Consider the following 12175-nt stretch of genomic DNA (forward strand, 5'->3'; position numbering starts at 1 on the left):
CATTGATGTTGGAAGTTATTTTGTATTCCTCCTGAAGGATGTGTTATGAAATAAAGGGTTTAAAATACCCAAGGAAGCAAAACTTCAAAGGTAAAGGAGGCATAAATGGAAGAAATAAACAGAATACTGCCCCAAGTCATGTTTGGAAAAAGAAGTCTTTGATTTTAAAACCTAGAAATCACTCTAAATAAAACACTGAACAATAATTTCAGGTATTAATAATGTTCAAAATGTAGAAGAATGAAAGACATCCTCCAATTTAATACTTTTATCCTGCATAATTTACTTATGTTATTAGTCAGTCATTCCTGTTGTCATTACACAGATTTACTGACACTTTACTTGTGTCAATCAGGCTTTTAAGATAAAACACAGAAGCTAACAATTAAAAACAAAATTAGTCATTAAAGAAATCAGTTTGTTTTATACACTTGGCATTTATAATCATCCAAATACTTTAGAAATTATATTTAAATTAGGACTAAAAACAATGTTGTTTTTTTTTTAAATTGAAAAATCCCCCACATTTTGTAGACTGTTGCAATATAACTACACAAAATATTATATCTGGTAACTGGTTTGCCAAGCACGTATTAAACAACATCTGTACTCGTTTCACACCCTGCACATACCACATTCAAGCACGTTCGGTTACATTCACTGCACATGGGAGTGTGACTTCAGGTATGCATACATAGTAATGTTAAGCTGGAATAAAACACTAAATAGCACAAGTGAACATGGGACACAGCTTCAGCTGCAAGGGCTAAAAATGAGACTACAAACCCTCCAGGAATGCTGGATTTGGCTGTGCTTGGTATTTTGTGATGTGTCCCTGTACTGATGTTAATTTGCTGTAGTACAATTAAAGTTAGCGTGGGATGTCCTGGCTATGCTAAACTTGCTTCCTCAAAGTGCTGTGCATGCAAATTTTTTTTTATTTCTCCAAGTCATGGAGTTTTATATCCAGCACTTTACTTTGCTTACTTTCATGTCCTCTGCTTAGGCATGGGCATTATACAGGCATTTATAGGGCCAGAAGTATGACTTGGCCTCGGTAATTGGTAAGAATAAACAAGTTGTAAATCTAATGCAAGACTTTACAACTTGGCAATTGGGAGGGGATGACATCAGCCCTATTTACACTAAGGCAAATTGTCAGATGAGATGTAAAATTTTATAAGATAGTGGAAAATTGTTCTGGAGGCCAGATGTATCTTGCAAGCTGTCAGCTGGGCAGGCTTTGATTCATGCACTAGTATTCATAAATTCATTTTGTATCACAAATGATAATATTTACATTTAATTCCTCTGAACAATTATCTGCCTCACTTGGTGAGTACCATGTAAAATTCCAAGATGATATAAATGATTTGTTTAAAACATGACATATTGTTGTTCAGAAAATTTGGATTTATTATCCAGTGTGCTACAAGCCAATAATTATACACTCAAAAGAGACTTGATTGTTTATGTCAGAGTTGTGCACCCAAGCCTGGGTGCTCAGTGGTGTTCCAAAAATCAAGCATATTGCATATAAAAACTTTTTAAACTTAGTAAAACACAAAAATATAGTAAAATTTCTCCCTGAATACAATAAAATTGCAGTACAGTTTCTATTTTTGTTCATGTGCAGTTCATGAGTTCCAAGTCAGTTTCAGCTTTGGGGGTCCTTCTGTTAAGACTACCACAAAGTTGGAGGAATACCTTGGGTCTGTGTGTAATGAATTAATGAGTCCAGTCCTTTCAATTCCAAGGCTCTGTGTGTGGTTAGCAGTACCTGACAAGCTCCTTTCCACTTCTCAGCTAGTGGAGTATCTTTCCAGGTTTTCAGGTAGATTTAATCTCCATGCTTGAAAGAATATATTGGTGACTTGTTTATGACCAGTGTTCTAAACAGCAAGTACCTGGGTAATAATCTCAGGGGTTATTTAATAAATAATTATTTAAAGACAAGAGTTAATCTGTTAAAGCTTTTTCTCCTATCTCATCATCTGGTCAGTTTTTCCTGTGAGATTCATATTATGTGGTGTACCATGCAGAATTTCAAATTTTTCTGGATTTCTCAGTACAACCTGGCAGACTCCTTCCAAAGTGTCAAATCAATGGTTGGTTCCAAAAACAAACTCGTACATATACAGGGTTTTGGAGTTCCCAAATTCTACCTGCAATTGGACTAAATGCATCACTTCCTTCAGTCTGACTACCAGTACTTTTCTGGTCCCAATTATCACTGCCCTGATTCTCTACCAGAGAAACCAATAATTGTACATCCTATTCCTCACTATCCACGTTCAGATGCCTTTTCCCTATACTACAAGCAGAAGAGCAACAAGGTAATTTCTTTTCCTCTTTCATTATCATTAACGCATTTGAATCAGACACCAATAACCTGCGTTTTTTCTTGTTTTATCACCATGTATCAATGAGAAAAATAAATCTATACACTGGACTTCATCCCACTTATCCAATCTCCTGCAAAATGACAGTTGTAGCATGCTATTGTAATTTAAAGTTCCCATTTCTGGCCACTTTTCCTCATCATCCAATTTATATTTTGGCCCAAACTTGTCTCAGTGATTCAAAATACATCCTAATGGAGAACAAGGAGAAAGTTTAACTGATTGCCCCATTACACATTACTACCCAAAAAGGAATGTCTTTTAACCATGACTTCATGTATGTGTTTTTCAACATGTATGTGTTTTCCAAAATTGTACTACACAATACCAATTTCAAAATATTATATCAACCCCTCTTCTTATTTTATACTGTCTTTGTATGTTGCATCTTTGAGTCTCTTACCTGCTCCTCCATGGGAAGATACTTGCAGAGTCCCCAGCTCAAAGGCCAATAGGTGCTGGAGTTACATAGTGCTACAAGTTACATAGTTTTCTTATTAATTATTCTACCTTCTTTTGGTTAATGATTCTATGCTTCTCATGCTAATTAAGGCTCAGTCTTTCTTTTCTTTTGGGTGTGTGGGTTTCTTGGGTCCAATGATTGCAAGCAGCCCCTGTTGGAATTATCATTTATCCCATCAGAGCTGATTTCCACACGGTTGCCGAGTTGACTTTATTAATTCCTTTCTTATCTTGGGAGTCCTGCCAAATGTGGGCTCTGTGACCCATAAATTCTGCATTCTTTGTGTCCATTATCAGTGTGACATCCTTCTTCCCAAGTTTCATTCACCCTCCCTGAGGTCTGAGATCATCAAAACTTGTCCAGCCATAAATTTTAACATGACAATGTTACTGACAAGTAATATATCTTTCTAATACCTCAACATCACTGAGAGCTTGTTAGTTGCTCTCTGTTTCATGGATTAAGTCTCCTTCCTTTTTGATTAGGAATGCCTTTAAACTGAAAGAGGGCAGCTTTAGGTTATATATTAGGAAGAGTGAGACATTAATTTTGAAGAATTAAGGACTTTAGTTAAACTAGATACTGCTAAGGTAAGATAGATAAACTTCCCTTTGTTAACAGAAGCCGAATTTAAGGAACTGATAAATCATGAGGCCCGTCAACTTCTGTTTGTGTTTTCTAACTAATCAATAGACCCCAAGAATACAATATAATCATAAATCAAAACATCCCTAGAAAAACAAGATTCAGTTGTCATGCAACACTAAAAGGTTAAAAAGTCAAAGCAAGGAAGACCCATCTTCATCATTTTGAGACCCCAACCCCTAAGAAGGACCACCGACCCATTTCAAAGAACAAATTACGCATACTTAATTGCTTTTTGGCTAATTACCATACGAAGCGGGGAATGGGATGTACCAAAGTTATGAATATGTATTTGTGGTTTGGGTATTCAATACCCCTGTACATAAAAAGACCCTGTGACCATCTGTGAAGAACGCGTGTGTATTTGGGGGCTAATCCCGCACGCTGCCCGGCGTCGTAATAAACATACACTTTCTAACTTCAAACTGTTAGAGAGTCTTTGTCCGTCATAGTTGGATATCGGCATTATCGATACCCATATTTTTTAATAATTCAGGAGATTTGTTCCTGTGGGGTGGTGAGGCTCTGGCACAGAGTGCCAGGTGCCCCATCGCTGTAAGCGCTCAGGGCCAGGCTGGATTTCAGCGGCCTGCTCTAGCGGAAGGTGTCCCTGCCCACGGCAAGCGGATGGGATCTAGATGGTCTTTAAAGCCACTTTCAACTCGAACAATTCTACGATCCTATGCTGATGTAAGTTACTCTACAAACAGAGCGCGCAGACAACCTGGGGTTCACAGACTTTGGGATTTTTATTCGTGTCAAAGCAGAGTGACCTTTACTAACGAACTGGCAGTGCTTTCTAACAAGCCGAGCGCTCCCATTCCCGGCCGGGGACCCCCACCCCTCCGGGCCCGTAGCGCCCCTCACGGCCCATCCCCCGGGCTCCCGGCCCGGCGCCGGGGCGCGCACAGCCCTTCATGGCGGCGGCCGCGCCCCCGGAAGCGCCGCCATTTCCGCCGGCGGTTGCCAGGGGAACGCGGGGTGGCCGCGCTGCCCTGAGGCCGGCCCCGCCGGGATGTTCATCTACCTGTGCAAGAAGGTGCTGCTGGGGACGCGCGGGGCGGCGGAGGGCGGGCTGCCCTCGGGAGTTCCGGGGAGCCCGCGGGGGATGAGGGCACCCTCGGCTCTCTGCCGTCGCCTGCGGGCGCTGCCGGGAGGCTGGGCATGGCGCGGCGCCCCCGGAGCGCTGCCCCGCTCTGTGCCCCGCTTCCCTCGGCCTGGCCTGGGGCTGCTTTGGTCTCCCCTTGCTCCAGCAGCTCCGCAGTTTTTCCCCGATAGGCTTTGGACGCGGCTTTTCCGCTGGAGACCGAAGCCCTGTGCGCGGTGTGACCCCCGTCACTGTCTTTATTGCTCAGCACACCTTTGGAGGTGTCCTGTTATTATTATTTACTGCATGAGTTCAATTGCTTGTGCGTGTCACAGTTTCACTAGCGCTTATAGTTCTGTCTTCTCTCTTTTTTTTTGCACGTACAGGCATGTTAATAGAAATAAATTTATCTCTTGTGCTATTGCGGGTGTCTTTGAGGTGTTCAAATAGACTATGTAAAATAAAATGTGGTTATTGTAGCAGCTGTCTAGAGATACAAAATACTTATTTTTCAGATTGCGATTCCGGGTAATATTCGATTAAAATGTATTTCCTGGAATAAGAACCAAGGTTTCATAGCCTGTGGTGGAGAGGATGGATTATTGAAAGTACTGAAATTAGAAACACAAACAGGTAAAAGGGGGGAAGTGTTGGTTGTGGTTTTGTTTGAATGTTTGTTTGTTTGGTGTTTTTGAATTTTATTGTAAGTACAAACCCCACCACACTTAGGAAAGCATAACTTCTTCCCCAAGTTAGTTGACGATATTTCCTATGCTTTAAATCTGTACATAGCTAGTTATGTATTTCTCTAACATAAAATTTTTTTTCATCACTGTCTTATGAATACAGTTTTTCTCCAGCTGGTCTTATTTGGCACACAAGTAATTTTTTTTTCTACCCATTATATCTGTTGAAGTTTTCTTCAGTGCAGCTTCCTTTTTTTTTTTTTTTCCAGGGCATATAATTCATCCTTTTTGTGTAGGCTTCTTCTTTATTTTGGAACTTACTTTGTTATTTCTTGATTTTGTTTGACTGTTTTCTACCATCTTAATTATTTTAGTGAGAAAGCTGTGTATTTTCTTTTAAATAAATATGTTCCGGGAAAAGTGAAATCTATTTTCAAAAATTTTTAAACTTTTTTTTTTTGAATGTGACAAAACGTGATAACTATAGCTACTATTGTGGGGTTTGGGGTTTTTTGTTTTTTAAAAATTTTGTTGGCTTTTTTTCCAGAAAAACTGCTAGACCTTAAGGCCCATATCAATTTGGATGACAGATGTAAATAGCAAACACATGGAACTGAGGGGTGGACATTTCATCCTGCAGTTACTATGTACTTCCTTTTAAGTGGTTTAGTTTATCTTTGTAAATGGTGATTTGAGCTTCAGTATTCACAGAAACATGTATGCTTTGTTAGGCTTATTTTCATAGTGAATTTTATTGTTTTTTAGATGAAGCAAAGATAAAGGGACTAGCAGCTTCTAACAACATTTCTGTGACTCAAACTCTTGAAGGTCACAGTGGTAAGTGTATTTGGGCATTGGGTCTACTTTTAGTTGGAATAGAAATACAAGATTTTGTGAAGCTGATAGAGTAATTTTGGTATAATTTTGTATTGTTGATCTGAAATAAAGGTTATGAGTGTTCTGCATGGTATGTAACAGCTTGGCTGTGTATTTTTACCATGTTATATTGGATTAGGCTGTTTGGGTTTTCTTTTTAGTAATGTGTGTGAGATTTGCTTACATGTTACAGTTGCTTTCTGTTTTCTTCTGAAGAAATGAAAATTGGTTCAGTAAACCTGATTTCTGTGTTAAATATATCATATTTTTTCCTTTTATTGACAAATTACAGAATGTGTATATGCATAGACTGCAGTGTACAGACAAAGTTTAGAGAGGCTAGAAAGCAGGCTGGAGAAGGATAATGTGTGAAAGTAAAAATTTAATGCAGCAAAATTAGGGAGGACATAAATTCTCACATGAGAAATGTTGAACGTCCATCACTTGTGGGCAGTGTGATGTGAAGAAGATGCTGAAATCCTTGCATTATTTGACGAAGTGTACTACTTTATGAGGACTTGTAGTTGAAATCTGCCAAGAGTCAGGTTATTTTAAGGGCTTCATTAAATAGGATTGGAACAAATGAATTGTGAGGAATTGATTTAGTGGATACTTTGAATGGATGTTTTCAATTCTGAAATAGATAACTATTACCTTAAAAATTCCTGACATTCAGAATACCTTTGATTGCATCTGTTGAAAAAGTTCATGACTGAAACACTAAAAATGGAAATGATTCAGAGAAAATGGGGTACCCAGCAGCAAGGGCAGGAAAAAGTATGATACAAGTTGATCTATAGTATGGAACTGATAAAAGTTCAAAGATTTTTCAAATATCTGTGAGTAGGATCACATATGAAGCTTGAGAGTCTGAAGGGTTTGTGTATAGAGTGCTCTTTTGGGTAATTGTCAGGGAGATTATGTTTAAAAAGTGCAACAGTAGTGAGGATCAGACTACTAAGAGGAAGAAAAACCCCAAGTTTCCTACAGCAGTAAAGTTTTGTCAGTGTCCCAGAGTGTCAGGGGTGGTCAGAAACTGCAGAACCATGATTTGGGTTTTGGGTAGGGGTCAACACTGGGCAGGATTTAGAGAGAATGTTGAGTTACTCCAGTGGGTGAGTACAGAAGCAAAAGGAGTTCTTGAGCAGAATTTTGAAAGAGGCAATAAGTGACCCAGAAAGAGGCCTACAACTAAATCTAAGTCAGCAATGCAAATTTCTGAAAAGCTCCAGGTTGATTAAGTTGGGTGCTGTATTTTTTATTAACTACTTAAATAATGGAAATAAAAAGCTTTTTATTACCTTCTAGGTTTTGTGCAGGTGGTGACATGGAATGAACAGTATCAAAAATTGACTACCAGCGATCAAAATGGCCTCATCATTGTGTGGATGCTGTACAGAGGTATTCTGCAGGATAAACTTGAGATGGGATTATAGTCTGTTGTCACTGTAGGACACGAAAGAAAGGCTCCAAATATTTCAGAAGTCAAAGAGCATAGAAAAATAAGACTTTTATTCTCTAATTCTTACTACCTTTTATAAGGTGTTCCAGTACAGACTTAACATGGTTGGTGAATAGGAATGACACCTCTCTAATCCTTTTGGTTAACTAGAGAAACAGCAAAACACCACCTGCAGAAAGATTGTTTTGAGAAAGGATAGTTGTTTGCCAAGATTGTTTTGAGAAGAAACTTTCTTGAGAAATTTTTCCTTGGGAAAAAGTTAGCAGCTGCTAGCAGGCTAAAATCTCTCAGACCCAGAGATATCAGGCCCACAGTCTGTGTCATGAGAAAGTTTTTTTTTCCTCACCTGAAGTTTTTACAGTTCTTTTTCTGAGTTTTTATTTACAATTTAGCAGATTGTATAGCTCAAAATAGTTTAATTTTTTTTTCAGGTTTTATGGTAATACTTGTCTGTTGTTTTTACAGTGTAGTCACATGTGACAAAGCATTTGTCCTGCAGAGGTACCATAGAAGATACCAGTACTGAGCCATGTGCTTGACAAACTGCTCTAAATTTTTTATCTTTGTTGCTTGGAACACAATATGAAAAATACATTGTGCAGTGAGCACAAGCATGTTAATAGACTCGAAGAACTTATTAACACTGCATAAAGCATCAATTAAATACTCTCAATAAAAACTATCTTTAGAAATGTTTAAGGTAGTGAACCAATATGACTAACCAGTGTATGACTATAATTAACTCTTATTGTTCTTGACCCTTTCACACACACATATACTGTGGTTCACTGGAATTCATTTGAAACCCAGCAAGCCTCAGTCAAGGTAACTACTTTCCAACACATGTGGGAAAGAAAAAGAAAGTAAAGGGATTTCCTGTTTTCTTGGGAATTTCAGTTTAATGAAAAATGAAAACAAAGAAAATCTTAGCTCTTCTTCTCATTTCAGGAGTAAAGAATAAAAAGCTTTCTGGCTGATATATGGTGGCTACTCTCACATAAATAATTTCTCCATTTTGGAAAATAATCAGTAAATTACTTATTACCTATTCCTAGCAAAGACAGTTGTTCCCTCTGTTTATGTTTCCTGTTGTATTTTCAGTTCTAAAATTAAGCACAGAACTCTTTCTGTAGGGCCCCTTGTGGACTTTGGCTCCCCTTTCTGAGTTCTCATTTGTCACTGTTCACTTTGGAAATGAGCAGCTCTCATGGGAACCCCAGGTTTTAACATAACTCTCTCTGTGTCTTGTGGGGACACTGTCCTGTAGTCTGGCTAAGCTTTTACTGAAAGGGTAGTTCAGTGATTACCATGTACCTTGAGTCCTCTAGAGGTTTATCAAACTGTAACTCAGTTTTTCTTTCACTTCCAATAGGTTCTTGGTACGAAGAGATGATTAACAACAGAAATAAGTCAGTGGTTCGAAGTATGAGCTGGAATGCTGATGGACAGAAGATTTGTATTGTATATGAAGATGGAGCTGTGATTGTTGGATCAGTGGATGGTAAGATTTTTGAGCCCTGGTAATTGTTGGGCTATTACACAAATTTTTTGTAGTAATATATACACAGTGGCTCTGTTTCTCTAGGTAAAAGCAACTAATAGTTACTTACTAATCATTGCTTTGCCTTTAGCTTTTTTAGTTTTTACACTGGTAACTTGCATCCTGTTTTTAATTTTGTGGTACATTTATTAAGTGCAGTCAATGTTTTGTTCCAGGCAATCGCATTTGGGGAAAAGACTTGAAAGGCACCCACTTGTGCCATGTGGCCTGGTCCTCTGATAGCAAAATTCTACTCTTTGGCATGGCAAATGGAGAGATTCACATCTATGACAATCAGGGAAATTTTATTGTAAGTTCATCGTGGTATAATTAAGGGCTATAATCATAATATCAGGATATAATAAATATTTGTAAAGACTATAATTGACTTCAACAGGCATAAAATCTCATTTCCTCTTAATTTATTTCATGTTTGTTTAATTGGTGAACTTCAATACTGAGAACTGGACAATCTTCTACACAGAACTTTTATTCAAGAGTTCTGCAGTTTTTTATTGTAATTATTTATTTTTTGGTAGCTAAATGATTATCACATCAACTAATGCCTTTCAGCCTTGTAATAGTTACTGAAAATGTAAAAGTAGGAATGGTCAGACTGGTGAAAATAAGTGAAACTCTTTAGGACATCTGAAAATATTTACTTCCAAGGATGTTTGTGATGATAGGTCAGATTTAATTTTTTTTAGCTGTTGTTTTTTCCCTCCTTTCATTATTTGGAGGAGCTAATGCTGGCTTAAAGGATATTGACTTCTTACAGCTTCTGCTTCTTAAAGTATTAGCATGCTTTTAGAAAAAGCAATAGTTTATTTTCCTATTGCTCCTAGTATTCTTTAGATAAAACCTGGTATAGAGTGGAAAAATGAAAAGAAATAGTTATATTATATTGCTGGAGTCCTGCAACCTAGATTTATTTTTTTTGTTTATTTTAATGTACTTACTTAAACTATGGGAATATGACTATAACAAAATGCTAAGTAAAACACTGCCTTTAAAGCCAGTATATTTGGGACCAAATTCTTAACTTTTAAGTGTGTAATATGGTGAATTTCCTTCTCCTTTCCATTGCTTTCCTAAGAAAGTATCTGCTGCCCTTCCCATTGTCTTTTCTTTATCCTCCCACTGTATCTGTCTTTCTTCCCACTGTGTGAGTCATGGTATTTCCAACTGCTACAAATTACTGAAATTCTTTAAATAATTTGCTGTCATTTCCCCCACCATATCAACAATATATATGGTTGTGCTCTTTCTCCCTCTTCCCTTCTCTCCCTTAACTTAACTGGCAGTCCTCTTTGAATTGACCCAGGAATACTCTTATCTTTCATACAAACCCTTACTTGTGCTACCAGGTACTCCAGGCTAGTTATTGCAAAAGTTATCTTAATTGGTGTTCGAATTTGGACACTAGTTTTTCCAATTATTTTAATATGTTATTCAACAAACTTAAGAAAAAGCAAACAGGATTTTTTATTATTGTTGGTTATTGTTGTTGAGTTATTTTGTTGTGTTTTTTTTTTTTTTTTTTTTTTTTTTTTTTTTAATGTTGTGCCCAGGCATGGTTTGAAATAAAAATTATTTTTTGCAATGTTCCAGGAGGTTTCTTTTACCTATGCACATATGTGAGTGGTGGCCTTTTTATGTCGTTGGCTTTCTTTGTTTTAAGTTACTTTTCAAAGAATGAACATGCCAACATTAGGGGCACTTCTTTGTAGTTAAAAAAATACATGTTTTCATATGTCTAATCTGGTTTTGATTATATAAGGAAGTTTTTCAAACCCATAAAATTCTGAGAACTGGAAAATTTTTCCCAGGACAGGAAAACAATTTTGCTTAGACATCTTGTCTTTTGCAAGGGTCAGTCGAGATACAGTTTTTTCTGTAAATAACTTGTTGTATGTGACTTTAATTAACCATTCTTTTGCAGGTGAAAATGAAGCTGAGTTGTTTGGTGAACTTAACTGGAGCCTTCAGCATTGCTGGGATACACTGGTACCACGGTACCCAAGGCTACATTGAGCCCAACTGCCCTTGCCTTGCTGTCTGTTATGACAATGGCAGATGCCAGATAATGAGAGATGAGAATGACTACAGTAGGTGCAAAGTGTGGGGTGCAAGTTACTGACTGAGCTTCGCTTGACCCAAAATATCTACTTATGTTGATATTCTTCATGTTTATTCCTTAAAAACCAGATCCTGTTTTGATTGATGCTGGTATTAATGTGGTGTGTATTCAGTGGAACCCCAATGGAAGTGTCCTGGCAGTGGCAGGCTCCCTCAAAGCTTCTCAAGATAAAGATGTCAATGTTGTGCAGTTCTACACCCCCTTTGGTGAGGTAAAAATACTTGATATATAGTGTAAATGTTTGGGGTTTTCTTTCTTTCTGAATTTTCTTATGTTTTGCTACAAGATTATTACTGGTGGAATTTGGATGCCAGTAGTGTCTGAATTATCCATCTGGGATGTCCACATAGATCTGGAGCAGGACCACATACCCTTTTAGAACAGTGGCATAATGACCAGCATAAAAATCCAAGTACCTCTCAAAACACCAATGATAGGATAAGTTTGGTGTCTAACTGTGAACACCAGATCCCTGACATGAGACTATAGTGGATAAGCAGTTTGGAGCTTAGGCAGCAGTCAAGATGTCAACATCTGTGTATCAGATCCAGAGGTACTTGTCTTTCTACACTGGCTCTGTAAGAGACCTGGACATCTCTAGATTAGAAGCTGAAAACACAGCAGGGAATGAGTATTTGTATTAAATACCAAGTATTAATGGCTCTTGGCTCTTTTTTGTGGAATCAGTAAAACTGGCAAAAAGGCATTCTGTATCAGTAAAAGCAATGGCTCAGAAAAGCTAAATTTTTTCTAAACTTCTTCATTTTGCTGTTGGGGCTGTTGTTTTGTAAATGTTTTTTGTCTATCCTGACTTTTTATAGTAGGTTAAATGTTTGATAGTTGAGAGACAACCAGTCAATATATTTTTGTTGTG

General features: G+C 37.7%; 1 protein-coding gene across 1 annotated transcript in view; it reads left to right on the forward strand.

Moving 5' to 3' along the window:
* The first annotated feature begins 4493 nt into the window (after positions 1-4493).
* The window catches only part of WDR35 (WD repeat domain 35), a 41375-nt gene continuing 33693 nt past the window's right edge, over positions 4494-12175 (forward strand). Inside the window, exons 1-8 of the mRNA XM_066314753.1 lie at positions 4494-4549; positions 5113-5230; positions 6049-6120; positions 7468-7560; positions 8994-9122; positions 9338-9471; positions 11104-11269; positions 11370-11512. Of these exons, the coding sequence (XP_066170850.1) occupies positions 4526-4549; positions 5113-5230; positions 6049-6120; positions 7468-7560; positions 8994-9122; positions 9338-9471; positions 11104-11269; positions 11370-11512 (879 nt within the window). The 5' untranslated portion in view covers positions 4494-4525. The remainder of the gene's footprint in view (positions 4550-5112; positions 5231-6048; positions 6121-7467; positions 7561-8993; positions 9123-9337; positions 9472-11103; positions 11270-11369; positions 11513-12175) is intronic.

The sequence above is a fragment of the Sylvia atricapilla genome, chromosome 3 (assembly GCF_009819655.1).
Source record: "Sylvia atricapilla isolate bSylAtr1 chromosome 3, bSylAtr1.pri, whole genome shotgun sequence".
Classification (NCBI taxonomy): Eukaryota; Metazoa; Chordata; class Aves; order Passeriformes; family Sylviidae; genus Sylvia; species Sylvia atricapilla.